The sequence below is a fragment of the Vulpes vulpes genome, chromosome 8 (genome assembly GCF_048418805.1).
Source record: "Vulpes vulpes isolate BD-2025 chromosome 8, VulVul3, whole genome shotgun sequence".
NCBI classification, from domain to species: domain Eukaryota; kingdom Metazoa; phylum Chordata; class Mammalia; order Carnivora; family Canidae; genus Vulpes; species Vulpes vulpes.
This window is the reverse complement of record NC_132787.1, coordinates 43,094,899-43,113,546: the sequence shown is the minus strand read 5'-3', so window position 1 is coordinate 43,113,546 and position 18,648 is coordinate 43,094,899. Positions and strand designations below refer to the sequence as shown.

Below are 18,648 nucleotides of genomic sequence, written 5' to 3'. Positions count from 1 at the left end.
CCCGCAGACACCCTCCCAGACATCCAGAGGCTGAGTACAGAGGAAGAGGGTGGAGCCCTGTGTCAAGCAAGAGCAAGTGTGGGGGGAAGGCACCAACAGGGGTGATTTTTCCAAAAACAAATCCACCTGAAGCCACTGAACCACGACAATGTGGAGTGGATTTGAACTTGGGCTATCCCAAATCAAAATTTTAAAAGCAAAAGTAGATCAGAATGCTGCTTTCCAAAATGTTTTTCGATGAAAGCATCCTGATGCATTGTGTCAAATGGCCTTGGCAGCGGGCCCAGGCATACAGATGGCAGGATAAAAATGCAAGCCTGCTGCAGAACACTTTCTTATGCCACAGCCATTGTCACTAACTGGGTCGGAACTCATTTTTCAAGGTTTCTCACAGATTTCTTTTCAAGAGTTCCCAGATTGTGTCTTTATTCAGCACTGCACTGAGACCACTGCAGGTGCAAGAAATAGCTTGATCATCATCAGCTCATATTACAATTGTCAAAACTCTTCCTGATTTTTTTTTCTGGTGTGGAATTATTCCTATTATTTTGTGGTGGAGAAACTGAAGTTCTGGAGAGGCCCAATAATTTGTTGGGGCCACCCAGAAGGGAGTCAAGAATGACGAGCGCTTTTGCACTCCAATCTGGGGGCTTAAAAACGGCTTACAGTTGAGAAGGAAGGAGGCTCCTCCCCAAGGTTAAAGGTACCAGCTCCAGGCCCAGGGCATAAAGGAACCAACACCCCATCCCAACAGGCACTTCAAAGACGGAGTCTGCAATTACCCTCTTCTGGCAACCGCCCCCCCCCCCACCCCCCCCCCCCCACCCCCCGCCAGTCTGAGCTGGGGCCTCACATTCCTCTGGAAAAGGTACTTGGTGTAGCCAGGGAGGTCAGGTATCCGGTACCACTGGAAGAAGGAAACATTTAGGGCCTAAACCTCCTGCCACTAAGTGACCAATGGGACAGGATAAGCATCTCTCCTGGGAGCCAACACTTAGGGAGATTAGAGGAAAGACAGATGAAGAAGACTCCACAGAGTAAGAACAGAAGCATTAGTAAAACAAATCCAAGAGGAAGAGTGTCACTGATCTTCACTCTGTAGACATTCATTCTGGTCCTCCTTTGTGAAGAAAGACACTGTAATACTTGTATTTTTAAATATTTTATTATTGATAATATATATAAGCTCCTCTTACAGGAGAAGGCAGAAAAGAAATCCAAATCTTTAGCCTTTCCTGCTAATTGAAAAAGCAATAAAAGCTGATTAAAAAAATATTTTTAAAGGTTTTATTTATTTATTTGAGAGAGAGAGAGAACAAAAGAAGGAGAGTGACAGGGAGAAGCCAACTCCCTGCTGAGTGGAGAGCCCAACTCAGGACTTGATCCCAGGACCCCAAGATCATGACCCAAGCCAAAGGCAGATGCCCAACCAGCTGAGCCACTGAGGCACCCCTAAAAGCTAATTTTTAAAACATTTTCTTAGTTCTGGATCCTGCCTCCTGACAAAGCCCTAAGTCCCTCTTCTGCACTGTCTAATGGTGTGACTGAGCTCAGTAACTGATATGAATGTCACGAGGATTAGACAGCTTTTATCTGGAAAATGCTTGAGCCCTTGAGTGACAGACAAGGCAATATCCACCCACTGCTCTGGCCATCAGTGTCTAAAATGGGGTTACTAGAGACTCTCAAAGGCCAAGAGAAGTTTCCTGCAAAGTATGCCTCAGATTTACTCTGTGGCCAAGATGTCAGATCCTAGGTATCCTACTAAAAAAAAAAAAAAAATTAGTTGGGGTGCCCTGCTGGCTCAGTCGTTGGAGTGTGTGACTCCTGGTCTCAGGGTTGTGAGTTTGAGCCTCATGTTGGGTGTAGAGATAACTTGAAAATAAAATCTCTAACTGGCTGTAAAATATCAACCCAGGGAATCTGCAATCCCTGCCACTGTTTTAGTCTTCCCTAAGGAATTTTTTGTGTAGGTGTGAGGCGGTGGGAGGTGCATACCTTTGGCCTCAGATGGTGATTGATGGTGGAGGCCTGTTCCTTGGAGAGGGGATAAACATTAGAGAGGGACAGGAATCCCCCACTTGGAGCAGACAGATAAAGGCTGTGGAAGAGGTGCGGAGGCTGGGGGGAGAGGCGAGGGACTGAGGAAGGCAGGGAAGGTGTGTGAGTGAGAAACAAGGCAGATGGAAGGAAGGTGGGCCAGATAAGGGTCAGGACAAACAAACAAACAATTAAGGGCAATAAAACGAGGAGCCAGGAGAAGTGAGGTCAAGACTGTGACTGAGACGAGCCCAGATCAGGATGAAAGCCTAGTCACCTCGGCATCTGCCACCAACACCCCCAGGACAGCACAGAGCGGACACAGGAAACGACCTTCCATGAATTTGACCTCTTCTTGGTGGCAGAGCAGGAACTTTGCTCTGCATGTTCCACTCGCACTGGCCTCCCCATGCAAAACACAGAGAGTTGTTATAAGAGCTGTGGGTAGATCCCAGAATACGGGGCAGGGGGAGGAGGGGAACTAAGCCAGAGCCCAAAAGGTAGCCAAGGCCCTATTGTAGTTCAGACGCAGAGAGACCACTAGTTATAGGGCATGGGAAAAGTTGTAAGAAGTAGGTGGTATCTGAACTGGAATCTTAAAAAATGAATAGAATTTGGACGTTTGGGACATAAAGTGAATATCTTAAACTTTTTTTTTTTTTTAATCAGTCTCTCCTGGGTTAGATACCCAAAGACTGCCAAGCAGACTGCCACACACAGAGAAGTCCTGGGGAACAGAGGTGGCCTCACAGATGCCCTTAGAGTGGAAGGTCATCTAAGCCACGGCTGCTCTCCGTGCCCTGGTTTGTACCAGAGCAACAACCTCAACTCCTAACCCCGCCACAGATTAACACCACTGCTCACACCCAGATCAAGCCTCTGGACATGGGCTCTGAAAGGAAGACACTGGGCAAATGACCAATTCTAATTTCGACTTGACATCACGCTATTGAGGACACTAAGTTTACACAAGCATCCACCAAGCCAACATCACAGATCCCAATTTGTATAAGACATTTCAATTACATTTATTTGATATGTGTGCCTGTGAAACATGAGTCGATTTTTTGAATTAGTAAGCACTTTTCTAGAATTATATCCATATCTTGTTACTGAATCACCAATGAACCCACATTAAATTTCTGGATTGATTTCTTGTCAAAAAACTGCTAGTCTCGCTGTTTAATTATTTCATCTTTGGTCTCATTATAGTATCTTGCCTGGGCCCCTGAGCCACCTGTCTTGACACAGACTTGAATGTGGACAACACTCCTAGAAAGAAGTCTGAGTAGTTTCCTGAGAGGTCTGTGGTCCCCTAGCCCTGTGCCGGGAGCAACCCCCTACCACCCAGCACTCAGACCTAACATCTCTCTATAAGGGAGACCTGGAGGGGCGCCTGGGTGGCTCAGTTGGTAAAGTGTCTGCCTATGGCTTAGATCATGATCTCAGGGTCATGGGATGGAGTCCTATACTGGGCTCCCTGCTCAGCAGGGAGTCTGCTTCTCCCTTTCCCTCTGCCCCTCCCCCTGCTTGTGCTCTCTTGCTTGCTCTCACTCTCAAATAAATTAATAAAATCTTTAAAAAAAGAGAGAGAGAGAGGGCAGCCTGGATGGCTCAGTGGTTTAGCGCTGCCTTCAGCCCAGGGTGTGATCCTGGAGACCCGGGATCAAGTCCCATGTCGGGCTCCCTGCATGGAGCCTGCTTCTCCCTCTGTCTATGTCTCTGCCTTTCTGTGTCTCTCATGAATAAATAAATAAAATCTTTTAAAAAGAGAGAGAGAGAGAGAGAGAGACACCTTGATGCACATTCACACTCCCCTCCACATGGGAAAACACTGAGCCAGCAGAAGGCAGAGTGTCTGACTGAGCAAGCGTCCCGGTATCCTGCAGCAGAGGCAGACCACCTCAGGTGCATCCAAGGGAAATGGAGACAGAGTGTGCACTCAGGGGAGGTCTTCAGGAGCCGGGTGCAGGCAGAGAAGGCACACGCTCTCTGGCATAGCATCAAGGAAACCTAGAGTGTGGCCCAGGCATGCTCTGCACAGGCAGTAAACCATGTTCACCTCAAAACCCACACTTTAGTTTCTACTGAAATTGAGGCTGAAAAACAGTCACGTCTCACTTGAGATTGGCCATACAGACAACCTTCAGAAGATGGTTATCTTTTCCACTCCCCTCTGCAGGGCACTCTGCGTTTAGAAGTCTGTGTGCCGTGGGGCACCTGGGTGGCCTAGCGGCTGAGCGTCTGCCTGTGGCTCAGGGCGTGATCCCGGGGTCCTGGGATCGAGTCCCACATCAGGCTTCCCACAGGGGGCCTGCTCCTCCCTCGGCCTGTGTCTCTTCCTTCTCTCTGTGTGTCTCTCATGAATAAATAAAATCTTAAAAATTAAAGAAAAGGGTGTTTGCCGTTAGCATCTACACGTGCTTTTGGATTGGGCGTGGATGCGCATGACAGCCGCCCTAGAAAGTCAGCTGTGCTTCTGCACCTCATAAACCCCAGGCTGGGTCCAATGGCCTTAGCTTCCAGCCACCTTGGCTGCTCTCCTTACGAGGGTCGAGACAAGACCTGTACGTGGAGCGCCTGGAATCCTGACGCCACGGAGCCTGAGTCTTCCCGACACAGCCGTCCCGTGGGGAAAGAAGCAAGGTCCAGCAGCACGACGCTCGCGCGCACCCTGTCGGGACGGCGCCTCGAGGAGCAGGTCCGAAGCCCCGCGGGCGTCCGGGTCAGGCCTGCAGGGAGGTGAGGCCCGCGCGGCCCGGCGCCCCGCCCCGCCCCGCCCCCCGCCCCGCCCCGCACGGAGGCGGGGAGCCCCAGGCGGGGAGCCCCCGGCGGGGAGCCCCAGCTTACCCTCCGCCCCGCCTCGTTGTTCTGCAGGTTCATGAGCACTCGGGCCTGCTCCTCCGACCCCTTGGCGAAGTTCTTCTCCCGCTCGCGGGCGTCCACGAACTCTTTAGCAAAGCGGTAGCCGTAGTCCACGTTGTCCCCGCAGCCGCCCCACAGCCAGTCCCGGGGCAGGTCCTGGGGCCGCGCGGCCCGGCTGCAGCCGCAGGTGGACAGCTCGCCCTCGCGGCAGGCCCGGCTCACGGCGTCCGCCACGCCCGCGGCGCTCACCGCGTAGGCGAAGGCGGTCTCCCGGCTCCCTGCAAGGCGAGGCAGGCGAGGCAGGCGGGGCAGGCGGGGCAGGCGGGGCGGGCAGGGGCGGGGGGGGCGGGGGGGCCTGGGGCGGGGCAGGCGGGCGGGGGCAGGGGGGCGGGGGGGGCCTGGGGCGGGGCAGGGGGGCGGGGCAGGGGGGCGGGGGGGCCTGGGGCGGGGCAGGGGGGCGGGGGCAGGGGGGCGGGGGGGGCCTGGGGCAGGGGGGGCGGGGGGGGCCTGGGGCAGGGGGGCAGGGGGGCAGGGGGGCCTGGGGCGGGGCGGGGGCCAGCTCCCCGGGCGGCCCCGGCCTCCTCCGCCCCTCCCTCTCCCGGGCCAGCACCACCGCCCCAGGCGCCCGGGCGGGAAACACCGTCAGGGGAAGCCTCCACACTTCCAGGCCACGTCCCCTGCTCTGCCGCTTAGAGACCTCTCCATAAGGAGCAGGAATGTGCCTCCTCCAGCCCTTGAACACAGAGTACAACGAATCCCTCCGGCCTCGGCCCACACCAGTACCCAGGGAAGCGTATGTGGTGGGTAGATTCTTAGGAGGCAGAGCTAAAGAGGGGACATGGGCATTAAGGAGTTTAGGGGACCCGTGGGACCAGCAGAACGAGCTACAGTGGAAATCGCAGGACCAATAGTGGGGCTCTGCAGCCTTGCAATAACCTCCCTCTCGCAGATGCCAATTTCTGACCACTCCGTGGGCCACACGTCTGTCTCTTTCATTGTTGCCATCATCTAGCTAGATAGTAGAAAAGGCCAGGAGGAAAGTGAGGCAGAATTAAAGTCCAGAACAATCCACACTGTTTCCCTGTCTTCCATGGGGTCCACACTGCCTCCCAACTTAGAGCTCAAGTGAACCAGGTCTGCAGGACACTCAGCAAAGTCTCTCCAAATGTCCAGATCATTTCCAGGAGAAAATGTGAAACGTGTTCCTCTCTATTTCTGTAGTGAACCACTTAAAAACTCATATGATCCATGTTCCACTTCAATAAAAATGTTTCTGGGATCCCTGAGTGGCTCAGCGGTTTGGTGCCTGCCTTTGGCTCAGGGCATGATCCTGGAGTCCCAGGATTGAGTCCCACATCGGGCTGCATGGAGCCTGCTTCTCCCTCTGCCTGTGTCTCTGCCTCTCTCTCTCTCCCATGAGTAAACAAATAAAATATTTTTAAAAATAAAAAAAAAATAAAAATGTCTCTAAAAAATAATACTCAGTCACCAGGGAAATGCAAATCAAAATCACCATAAGATACCACTGTACACTCAGAAGGACGGCTAGAATCAAAAAGGCCACGAATAGGGCGCCTGGCTGGATCAGTTGGCAGAGCACGCAACTCCTCTGATCTCAGGGTTGTAAATTCAAGCTCCATGATGGGTATAGCGACTGCTTAAAAAAAAAAAAATCTTAAAAATAAAACAAAATAGGGACATCTGGGTGGTTCGGTCAGTTAAGCTTCTGCCTTTGACTCAGGTCATAATCTCAGGGTCCTGAGATGGAGCCCCATGTTGGGCTCCCTGCTTGGCGGGGAGACTGTTTCTCCCTCTCTCTCTGCCCCTACCCCCTGCCTGTGCCCACACCCCCTCTCATTCTCTCTCTCAAATAAATAAAATCTTTAAAATAAATAAAATCTTAAAATAAAAGGCAACTAGTAAGTTGGCGAAGATATGTGAAAAGACTGGAACCCTCATGTACCGTTCGTGGGAATCTTAAGCTTTGAAAAATTCTGGCAACTCTCAAAAGGTTACACATGTAATTAACATATGACGTAGTGATTCCATTCTTTTTTTTTTTTTTTTTTTAAAGATTTTATTTATTCGTGATAGAGAGAGAGAGAGGGGCAGAGACACAGGCAGAGAGAGAAGCAGGCTCCATGCACCGGGAGCCCGACGTGGGATTCGATCCCGGGTCTCCAGGATCGCGCCCTGGGCCAAAGGCAGGCGCCAAACCGCTGCGCCACCCAGGGATCCCCGTGATTCCATTCTTAAGATATATCCAAGATAAATAAAAACATGCTCACACAAAAACTTAGACATGAATGTTGACTGAAGCATTATTCATAATAGCAGGAAGTGGCAACAGCTCATATTGTCCACCAGTGGATGAATGGGTAAACAAAAGGTGGCATCATCCTCGCAGTGGAATATTATTCAGCCATACAAAGTAATAAAGTACTGGTACATGCTGCAATGTGGATGAAACTTGAATTATTATACTAAGTGAATCATGTAGCATTTTTTTAAGGTTTTATTTTTAAGTAATCTCTGTACCCAATGTGGGGCGGGAACCCATAGCCCCGAGATCAAGAGCACACGCTCTACCAGTTGAGCTAGGCAGGTGTCCCTAGCATTTTGTATCTGTACTGAACTAGATACAAAAGGTGATCTCATTAATATGAAATGTCCATAATAAGAAAATTCATAGAGACAGAAAGAGTATTGGTTGCCTAGGGTTTCAGAAGCGGGAGGGAATGGAGGATGATTACCAATGGGTCTGCAGGGTTTTTTTCATAGGGTCACAAAAACGTTCTGCAATTAGACCGTGGTGCTGGTTGCACAATCCTGTGAATTCATATACGGAACTATTCACTTGAAAATGGTGAATTGTATGGCACGCAAATTCTATTTCACTACAGCTGTTATAAGAAATAATACATAATATTCAAAAAAACTCAGGTGTAGAGGAGCAGGGAGAGGTTCTTAGCAGGAAGCTGAGATTCTATCTTGATCTCAGTGATTACATTAGGCAGAATCTCCTGTTCTCTACTTCATCCTCTCCTGAGTCTTGTGGTCAGAAGTAGACATCCCATAATCCCGCCTTGGCAGGTGGAGACGGAAGGAGTCTGCAACCCTCAATACGTCTAGAATGACCTCCCACTTTGCCCTACTTCTTGATTATCTAGGCAGGACACAGTCAAGCTTGCAACCAGACAAGACTGGGCAAGTCCTGTCTTTCTCAAGAGGTAACCTGATGGTCAGCTTCTGCCATCAGGATGGACATTTGAGTCAGTGCTGAATCGCTGCCAGAGACCAGGGATCTATCTAGTTGAGGGTGGTCAGACTATGAGAATGAGCCACTGGGATGCTAGGGTGACCAACAGGTTCTTAGGCAGGAGGGCCTAACTCTCTCCTTGAGGGAGCCATGCCTGAGAAGTCTTTCTGAAATGGAGTCTCAAGCCCCTGCCCTGGTATCCCTGGGAGGAAAGAGCCCTGATCTGCAGCCCCATCTACATCCCAAACACTGTGACTCTTCCTTTTCACAGCATACCTCAGAGAAGCAGGCTGGGTTTTCAAGGCAACCCAGCCCATCGTCTTTTAATGACTTTAATCACCAGAACGTTCTTCCTTATAGTAAGATGAAAAATATCTCCCTGTAACTTCCGTCTGCTGGAGCTACACTATCCGATCCCTTCCGATTTGACAGCCCTTCCACATTGGAAAACAACTGATATGCCTTTTATGTTTTGTCTTTTCCAGGCTACATGTCTGATTTCTTCCTCAGTTCTTTAGCAAACATGCTTTTCTGAACTGAATCACTCCTCTCAGAATTGCCTTTAAAAATAATGTGCTTGCATCTGAGCATAATACTGCAGATACTATGTGCTCTGACGGTCCTGGTCTGTCACTAAGGGTTCAGATCCCAGTCTGTCCTCGAGTGCATTAGCTATCCTTGCAACTGCTCTGCTTCTTTTTTTTTTTTTTTTTCTCCTAAGGATTTTATTTATTCATGAGAGACAAGAGAGAGGCAGAGACACAGGCAGAGGGAGAAGCAGGCTCCCTGCAGGGATCCCAACGTGGGACTGGATCCCAGGACCCCTGGGATCATGCCTGGGCCAAAGACAGGCACTCCATGAGCCACCGAGGAGTCCCTGCTCTGCATCATTAGGCACCGAGGGTGGGTAGTTCCTCATTCATGAGGAGCAACTGGGTCCTCCTGTGAGCCTGGAGGTACATACTACTAGGGCTACTCTCAGCCAGCAAGACATAATGCAGGGCTTCAGAATGGACAGGCAAGGTGGGGGCTTCTCTATACGTGAAACAACTCAGAGGCAACTCAAACCATTTCAAGGATAAAGGCTAATAAACCAGCAGCCATGGGACTCCTAGAGATACCTGGCATCGTCCTCCTACAAGGAGGCAGTAGGATCATACCACACCCTCTCTCTCTGTTCCACAGTAGATCCAGCCAGCTCCCAGGAAGGCGCCCCTACGCTCCCCTGCCCAAGGCTGGGTGCAGTGCCAGCGGCTCCCGCCAAGCTGCTCTGCTGCCCTCTGGTGTTAGACTCTTGTAGTGCTTCAGAGAGGGCAGGACTTTCTTGGAAGTCCTAGGTACCCACAACAGCTGCAGGAGAGGGAGAGGCCTCAGGGGAGCCACTCCCCGCCCAAAGGGCTTGAGTGGAGGGTACCTTCCCAGGTAGCATAAGCCTGCAGGAGAGCTACAAAAGGAAACTGAAAAGAAGGCAAGCAGAGGGTTCCATCTGTAACAGAATAGGGTACCGAGAGAACAGGAGGGTCTGTTTTCATTCCCCCAAGCAAGTCTGCACCCAGTGGAGTTGCCATTTCTGGTAACTCCTTCCTTTCCTAAAGTAAAGCTCACTTTTTGGCCCTCACTCAAACAAAATTACACACGAAAAGGATCTAGCCAATATCAGGCACACATTAGGTCCCAGAGAAACGTAAGTTCCCCAAAAGTGATCAGTGGATGCCTCTCTCTCCACCTGGAGTCATCCTCCTCCCCACACCCGGAACCCAGCACAGGCAGTGCTGCTGAGACTTTACCAGATGCTAAGTGTACTTGAGAAGAATCAATAAACTATGAGCAATTCCCACTTCACCCCAAGTCCAATCTCTTAGGAAAGCTGCCCCGGAAGACTGTTGCAGGAACATGCGAGCACTCCTTGTCTGGACCTTGAGTTAATAGTGAAGGAAGAAAGCGGTTCAACGTGTGCTTTCCCCTGGTCCTCATTTATCAATATGGGCAGGGGAAAGAGCTCAGGAGGGAGGGGCCTTCCACATACCCTGCTTCCTGCTAAAGTCATTCTTCAGCCTCAGTGAACTCCCCAACGCCATCCTTGGCAGGCAAACTCTTGGAGAATGGGCCACAGGAGAATACAGGGCTCTAACACCTTCCTTCTATGGCCCTGGGGATCAGACCCCCATAGAATAGGGCCGGATTTCTCAATTTCTTGCCAGGGAGGGGAGGATTGCATTTCAAAAGGACCTAAAACAATTAGACCCCAGATCACACCTCCATTTAAGCAATAGGGCAGCCAGAGAGTCCCAAGGGAGTGGGGTGAGGGGAAGGGACAGGAATCCTGGAAGAGCTGGCCTCTCATCTTTCTTCTTGGTCTGTCCCCTTCCCCCACTTTCACACACATCCCTTTGGAATGAAAGAGCCAGGACTGGACCTAGGGCCAGGTTATGACAGCTATCACCAATTTGGCCCAAAGTTTCTATCTCTCTCAGAGTCCAAGTGGAAGAGGCAAACATCATACAGACATTCAGGGCTGCAACTTTTGGTTCTCCACACAGCACCGTCAAAGGGGCCCCTGGGCTGAGATAAGGGGCAGTGGCGGAGAGCATGTTTGCTAATCCACTTTAACAGCTCCACTGTTCTGCCTCTTTCCCAGAGTGAGCCACATGCGGATTGCCCCCAACAGGGTGAAGCTGGGAGCAGAGAGCTGGTGGAGCGTGAGCTGGGTGGTCAACACATGATCTAAGACTCGTCTTCCTGTCTCTTTGCACACCGCTTCCAAGCCTTGGAGAACTCCCCTAAACACTCGCGAGGGCCCTCTGTGCCAGGCTCAGGAGAGCGTTCTTGCACCCAGGCAGGTGAACCTGGGTCCTCTAGCCAAGCCATGTGTTGGTGGCCTCTTACCTATCTGCATGACTCTCCCAAAGACAGACATGTTGTCCACAGTGCTGCAGTTCCACCGCCTCTGACGGAACTGGTACTGGCACTCCTTGATGCCCGTCTTGGCTCCCTCCCCGATGTAGGCCATGTGCTCCTGGTACAACTGGCACAGCTTCCTCTGGCCAGGGGAGAGCCCAGGAAGCTGGCTGCACACGGGCTGGGCACCGATGATAAACATCTCAGGTCTCTGTACAGGGCTCATAGCTAATGACCTACAGCGGAGATCCAGAAAGGGGACAAAAGACCAAGGAGTGAGCACAGGCTGTGTGCAGCACTAAGTCATTCATTCAACACATTTACCCAGTGCTTTCTTTCTGTGCGCAAGGCCCTGTACTAAGGCATGAAAAGGAAACTTAGTAAAACAGAGGCCTTGCCTTCAAAGGGTGTTGTGTGGGAAACTGAGGCACAAATGCAGATGACATGGAAGATGTCAAATGATCAGACAGAGAAAGAGCTCTTGCAGCTGGAGAGAAGATTTTATAAGGCAATGGCCAGAGTGCGAACTGGGTCTCAAAGGCCGGGGGTGGGGGTGGAGGGCAGGCAGGGAAGGGCGATAGGGAGGGCATAGGACATTCATTCCAGGCAGGGGACGGAAACAGCCAAATCTCAACAGGAAAGAGGAGAGCACATGACTTATTCAAGGAGTAGGCGTGATTCATTCACTTGAGCCCCAGTGCAGGATGTATGATGGAAAGCAATAAATTCCTTTAACTAGACCTGCCCCTATGCCTGGCAAACAGAAGAAGCCAATTTACATACATCACAACACTGTCTAAATCCCCTGACCCACCCCTTCTCTGTTCAGCGGCTTTCCCTTGGCTCATCTTCAACCAGATATAGTAAAGTGTGCAGTTAGATGAGAAGACTGTATAGATATGTCATCTGAGTGCAAACGTGAGCGGGGCACAGACCTTGCAAAATAGATGAGGAGTGCCTGCCGTTTGCTTGCACGTTGACTTGGCAATGACAATAGTCTTAAGAACACAACAGAAGGCCCCACACGGTCCTGTGGATCTCTCAACTTCTCATCTGGTCATCAGACTTATAAAACAGGAATTCTACTCTCCTTGCCCACATTGGGGGAAAAAATCAATATTCTTATTGATCCAATAGCAACGCAAGAGCTATTTCTAACAACACATGGGGATGGAGGAAGGTCCAGGAAAAGGGGAAAGCAGACAGGATCAGAGGAAAATACCAAACGAACTCCTCCTCCTTTATCCTCAGTGAACCTCTACCTCTGGGGGCTTGTGAAAGACAAGGCTGTCCTAGTTTTCCTGGGATAAAAGCGATTCTTAGGATTCCTACGAATAAAGGGATGATCACAACACACGGTGACCTTTCTCTGCATTCAATTACCAAAGGAGGCGTAGGTTGTAGAGAAGGGCCTCAGCCCCCCTCACTCACCACCAGGAGCTGGCTTCGGCCGGAAGATGAGCCCAGCTGGACAGCAGTGCAGCGGCGAGCAGCAGCCGGCTGGGCATGGTGGGCCTCAGCCTTGGCCCTCCCCAGTGCCCTGGGAAGACCCCAGGGGCGGTCGGCTTCTGAAGCGGGGCTCCCTGGAGAAGAGAGAATGGACAGAGAATCAACATGGAGATGAAGCTGATGAGGCAGGACCAGAGGAGAGGGCGGGGTGGGAGCACCAAGGATGAGCTCCAGGGTGGGGGGTGGGGGCGGGGATGGGGGTCTAGTCAAGTTCTGCTCAGCCGGCAAAGAGATCCAGCCTCTTTCCATCTTCCATCTCCTAGTGCTGCTCTTCTCACCAGGGGAGCCTTTGCGTCTCCTACCCCCACGAGTGGGAACCCTACTCAGGACCTCATTCCAAAGGAAACAGTAAGCTGGGAAACTAGAAAAGAGGAATGAAAACGAGTCCTTTCAGGCCCAGAGCCTGTTCCATATAGCATGAAGGAAGATGCTTTGGTTGCTGCAGCATCCACCTGCCCTTCCTCCAGAGCATCCGAAGAAACCAGGGCACCATCCACTCCTTCCTGTTCATCTCCCTCCAGCCAGAGGCTCTCCTTCATGGGCTACGAACAGCTGGTGAGTGAGATTTACCTGCAGCCCAGTAGGAGTCTCCCCTCCCGATCCGTACCCTTCTCACTCCAAGAAAGTTTCCGTGTTCCAGCCCTTGTTTCCCAGGAATATAGCAGACAGAAGGGCGAGGACTGCACTTTCTCAAGGCAACTCCTCTGAGCAATACCATGTGTCCCTAAAGCTGCCTGGGGAGGGGGGGGACATGGCATCTTCCTAGGTGGCCTTCCTCCCCTCCTCTACACTGTGGCCCTCGAGGGGCAGCCAAGAGCACTGCTGGCAACGGTAGGGCACCACCAGCTCTGGGTTTTGCGGTCCTGATCTCAGAAGTCTGGGCCGAGGATGCATCTTCTAAAAGCAAGGACCCTTCCCTCCCGGCTCAGGACCTTCCCGCATCTTTGCCTCTGCTTTTTTATAACTCATGCCTGTGCCTGTATCCCAGGAAAGAGCACCTTTCCTCCAGCCCTTGGAAACAAATGTAAAATCCTTGCTTCTGGATCTTAGAGCAAGTCTATTAAAACACGCCCCCTCCCACTCACCCCCACCTCCTCTCCCCCTCAGCTTCCATCCAGGGCGTGACCCCACATTTCCAGTGAGTCTTCTCCCCGGGACCCCTTAACACCTCCAACTGTACACACACACACACACACACACACACACACACTGGCGCACGCGCACCCAGCGCCCCCCACCCCCCATCTCACCACGCGGCTCCCGCAGCCCTGGGTCTCCAGGCTCTCCGGGAGGGGGCGGCAGGTGCTGTGGGTCATCAGCCTAGGAGATACTTTTGTCCTGGGACCACCAAGCGAGGAAGGTGGCCTGAACAGGACCCGGGGAAGCTGGGCCACAGCCCGGTCTCCACCCCCCTTTGGTTTTTCTTCTTGAGGTTTCAGCTGGGACAGGAGTACCAACAGGCAGGTGTGTGGGGCCGGCAGGGGGCAGATCAAAGAGGAAACTTGCTCCTTCCCCTTTGTCATGCAGAGCCAGCTCGGAAATGATCCGGCCTCTGGCCCGGCCCGACTAACAGCTCCCCACACCCTACTTTCCCAACAGACCTCTCCTCCTCTAAAGGACGCCCCCTCCCCCTTTGCCTCCCCCCCCCCATAAATCCTCCCTGTCCCTCAGGGCAGGAGGTCTGTGAATGCACCGACTGGAACCAAGAGAGATGGAGCAGAGATAGGGCTGGCACCAGAAGCTAATGGCTTTATGAGGGGAGGTAACCAGGTCCAGAGTAGGGAGGCCAAGAGAAGAGCTTCAAAGGGTTTCCTTATGCAAACATCCTCAACTCCACCTCCCAGTCCTTCTAGGGGCCGAGGAGTCGGAGCAGGCCCGTCCCGGAGCCCTGCGGTCCTCCTCCCTCCCGGCCGGGCCGGCAGACCCCCTACTCCTGCCCGCCCCACCTACGTCTTCACACGTTCCCACTGCCCAAGGCTCAACGGGTGCCACCTCTGATCCCCAGAGATGTTCCCCTTATGCCAGTGTCTCTCACATCTGTCACACCTTTTCATCAAGCTCCTGTGAAATCTCTGCTTCTGCAACTCCTAGGTTCACCGAGGCCACGGCACCGGGGGTGGGGGGGGGGGCACCGTTTCTGAGCCAAGGATGGGAGTCGCTGCCCACTCACAGTCACTGTGGCTTTGACTCCCCAGTGACAGGCCGGCTAAGGCCAGGAGCTGCTAATCCCGCCCCTCAGTGCCTCCGAACACCAACAGACGGGGCTCACTGCCCAGCTGTTCCCACCAAGCCCTGATTTCCACCAAACTTTCAGCTCATTAAAAAAATATATATATGTAAAAACAAACAACAAACAAAAAAGGCCAAAGCGCATGTGGTGACTTCTTTTTCTGCCTTCTCAATTCTCAAGTCCCTGGAATTGAACGCCATCCCCCCTTCCCACCTCCCCCAGGACGACCCCTGGCGGGGACAGACACATGGGAACCACCCTATGTGTGGTCACAGAACCCAAAGGCCAGCTCTCTGCCCTGGCTGACATTCTTTTCTTTCCTTGTGAGGAGCTGGAAGGAGAAAAGTGAAGATGGGCAACTGGTTTCATCAGCATGGGCAGCATGGAAACTTCTGGCCTCAGCCCAGCTGGGCTGGAGGGTGGGCACTGAGGCTTTGGCTTTAATGACTGGGACACATTGAAAGCCCTGTGGGTTACAGGTGAGTTTTACAGTGGGGCTCATCCAGGGAAGGCTCTCCTTTGTGTAGGAAGAAATATCTAGTAAATATAGAAAAGACTGGAGAGGGAACCCCTCATGCTGCCTTTTGTCATAACTACAGATTATCTCAGATAATGAAAGCATCTCCCCTTCCTAGGAGGGGGAACATCATGTCAAACACAGCAAACACAGCTGAGCATGAGGGAATCCAGGGTCTGTATCCTTTTGTGGTAGAGGGTCAGGGAGGGGAAGACGCCTCCAGAGGGCCAGAGGAGCTGGTCAGACATCTGCTCTGCCCTACTTCTTCAGTCACTTATGTATTTATTCATTAAAGTCATTAATCAAATGTGTACTGGGGTCCTCGTATGTGCCAGTTACTACTCTAAGGGCTGGAGATAGGTCCGTGAACAAGGAAACACATGATATGTTAGGTCCAGTGAACACTGTAAGGAAAAGTAAAGCGAGGACAAGAATCAAGAATGGTAGAGGCGCCTGAGCGGCTCAGTGAATGAGCATCTGCCTTTGGCTCAGGTCATGATCCCGGGGTCCTGGGATGGATTCCCACACCAGGGTCCTTATGGGGAGCCTGCTTCTCCCTCTGCCTGTGTCCCTGCCTCTCTGTATCTCTCATGAATAAATAAAGAAGTAAAATACTAAAAACAAAAAAAGGGGGGTGTCTTGGTGGCTCAGTCAGTTAAGCATCTACCTTCAGCTCAGGTCATGATCCTAGGGCTCTGAGATCGAGCCCTGCATCAGGCTCCTGCTCCTCAGGGAGCTTGCTTCTCCCTATCCCTCTGCCTGCCACTCCCCCAGCTTGTGCTCTCTCTTTACCTGTCAAGTAAATAAATAAATAAATAAATAAATAAATAAATAAAATCTTTAAAAAATAAAAATAAATAAAATCTTTAAAAAGTTAAAAAAGAAAAAGAATGGTAAAGGGTGATAGCTTACATTCCTTGGGGCCCTTTAGGGAAAGCCAAATTCTGAAATATCTGCCCAGCTCACATCTCTTCAAACCGTTATGGAGACAGGGAAATGGTGGCAGGGCCGTAACCCTGCTACACAACCCAGACTGCACTGTGCCATGTCCCAGGTCCCTTACTGGGACTGCAATGCCCGTCTTTGCCATCGCAATTAAAGGCGTGCATATTTGAAAACAGGGTTCCAGGTTCCTCTTCCTTTCCTTCCTTTTTTGGACTCAGTCACCAACTTTCATTCTCTTAAGTAGCTCCATGCAGTTAGCCCAGAGGTAGGAGACCGAGGAGAGAGACTCGGGCAAGTGGGGCTGACCCCAGCCAGTCTGTCCTAAAGGGGCACCTCTGTGCTTCCACACACACTTCAGAGCAGTGTACCCCAGAAGCTCCTCCACACATGGCAAGAGCTTTGACAAGGTCATAGCTGTTCACAAAAGCCACCATCGGGTGTTCAGGACTGACCTCCCTCAGCACCTGAGAACTCAAGCAAGTCCTGCATGAAATGGTGTCACGTCCCGCACCCGCCCCGTTGCTCCAGACAGGCACCCTCACACCTAGAAACCTACCCAGAAAGAACCAACAGCTTCCATGGGAGCCTCTTCCTGTCATTGGCTAATTCTTTCTGTGTGACCCAAGGAGGAGCTATGTAATGTGTGATTAAAAAATACATTTGCGAGACACCTGGGTGGCTCAGTGGTTGAGCAGCTGCCTTCGGCTCAGGGCATGATCCCAGGGTCCCAGGATGGAGTTCCACATCGGGCTCCCTGCATGGAGCCTGCTTGTGTCTGCCTCTCTCTCTCTGTGTGTGTCTCTCATGAATAAATAAATTAAAATCTTTTTTTAAAAAATTACATTTGCAGGGGGCCTGGCTGGCTCAGTCCGTAGAGCACAGTGACTCTTGATCTCCAGGTTGTAAGTTTGAGCTGGGGTGTGGAACCTACACTTGCAACTTTGTTAGCATTCCTGACATAACAAGATAGAGGCTCTTAGGAGTCCTTGGGAAGAGAGTGTCTCCCTTTGAGAACTTATGACTATGCTGGTGTCCCAATGTCTGCCAGTGATGTGATGATTTCCATGGGGTGGTACAGGTGGGGGAGGAGCAGGACAGATGGAGAGCCTTCTCTCCCCTTGGCCATTTAATTTCCACCACTGTAGAGAAAGATTTTTTTTTTTTAAAGTAGGTTCCACACCCAGCATGGAGCCCAAGTCAGGGCTTGAACTCATGACCCTAAGATCAAGAGTCACACACTTAACCAACTGATTACCCAGGCACCCCGAGAAAGATTCTTTATGGATCTCAAAACACTTGACAAACACCTCCTAAAATGCACTCAGGTTCCCTAATTTCCTCCTCTATTTTCATGTAAGTACTCATCCTTCTTAAACCTGAACACCAAATCAGTGCTCTGTGGTCTAACCCAATGGTTCCCACACCAGTCTTCCTGAAACACTAATCATTTCCATTTGGAGACCTACTGTGGTTCCTAGCTCTTCAACCATTCTAAACTTCCTGGCCTGGCTTCCTTTAATTTATGTCTCATTTGGGACACCTAGGTGGCTCAGCGGTTGAGCATCTACCTTTGGCGCAGGTCATGATCCTAGGGTCCTAGGATCAAGTCCTGCACTGGGTTCTCCACAGGGAGCCTGCTTCTCCCTCTGCCTGTGTCTCTACCTTTCTCTCTGTGTCTCTTATGAATAAATAAAATCTTAAAAAAATAATTTATGTCTCATTCTTCTGAAATTCCCATTGTGGGGTTTCTTATCCAATCTCCTCCTGTTCTTGTTCTAGGAACAAGAACTGCTTTCCCCCAAGCCCCCATCTGATCCTCTTCCCAGGGATGCCTTCTGGTCTCCAACAGTACTTCCAAGTCTGCTCAAGATTCATCTCCTCCATAAAACTGTCTTTGATTAATCCCATGCCATGAAAATCTTTCCATCTACTTGATATTTCCTTGGCACTTGGGAGGACCCCATCCCACACCAGCTGCCTCATAACTGTGCATTTTTTTTCAGTAGATCCAAAGTTTCCCAAATGCATAAACTTACCTCCCCTACTTTCTCTGTATGCCTCCTTGTGCCTAGTATAGTTTTACTAGACAATAATAAATGACTGCTAACCAGTGACAATACTTGATATTAATGAACATTTATTGAGCACCTTCTACATGCATTGAGCCGAATATTGTATATCCAATTTTCTCACTTAATTTTCACTAAAATTCTATGTGGTCCATGGCATCATTAGGTTCACTTTGAATATAAGGAAAGTAAGTATAAAAAGAATAAGATGGCACCTGGGTAGCTCAGTCAGTTGAGCATCTGCCTTCATCTCAGGTTATAATGTCGGGGTCCTGCTCAGTTGGGAGTCTGTTTCTCCCTCTCCCTCTATCTCCTC

At 51.0% G+C, this 18,648-nt stretch overlaps 1 protein-coding gene across 3 annotated transcripts in view; it reads right to left on the bottom strand.

The window, feature by feature from the left end:
* Positions 1-18,648, bottom strand: part of WNT5B (Wnt family member 5B) — a 112,842-nt gene that overhangs the window by 4,323 nt on the left and 89,871 nt on the right. Inside the window, exons 1-4 of one of the 3 annotated variants that reach the window (XM_072766330.1) lie at positions 13,822-14,059; positions 12,494-12,645; positions 11,051-11,298; positions 4,891-5,183 (exon numbers count right to left, since the gene is read on the bottom strand). In XM_072766330.1, coding sequence (XP_072622431.1) covers positions 4,891-5,183; positions 11,051-11,298; positions 12,494-12,645; positions 13,822-13,887 — 759 coding nt within the window. In that variant the 5' untranslated portion in view covers positions 13,888-14,059. Of the gene's footprint in view, positions 1-4,890; positions 5,184-11,050; positions 11,299-12,445; positions 12,646-13,821; positions 14,060-18,648 lie in introns of those variants that run through there. The other 2 variants (XM_072766331.1, XM_072766332.1) reach the window with 2 other exon arrangements.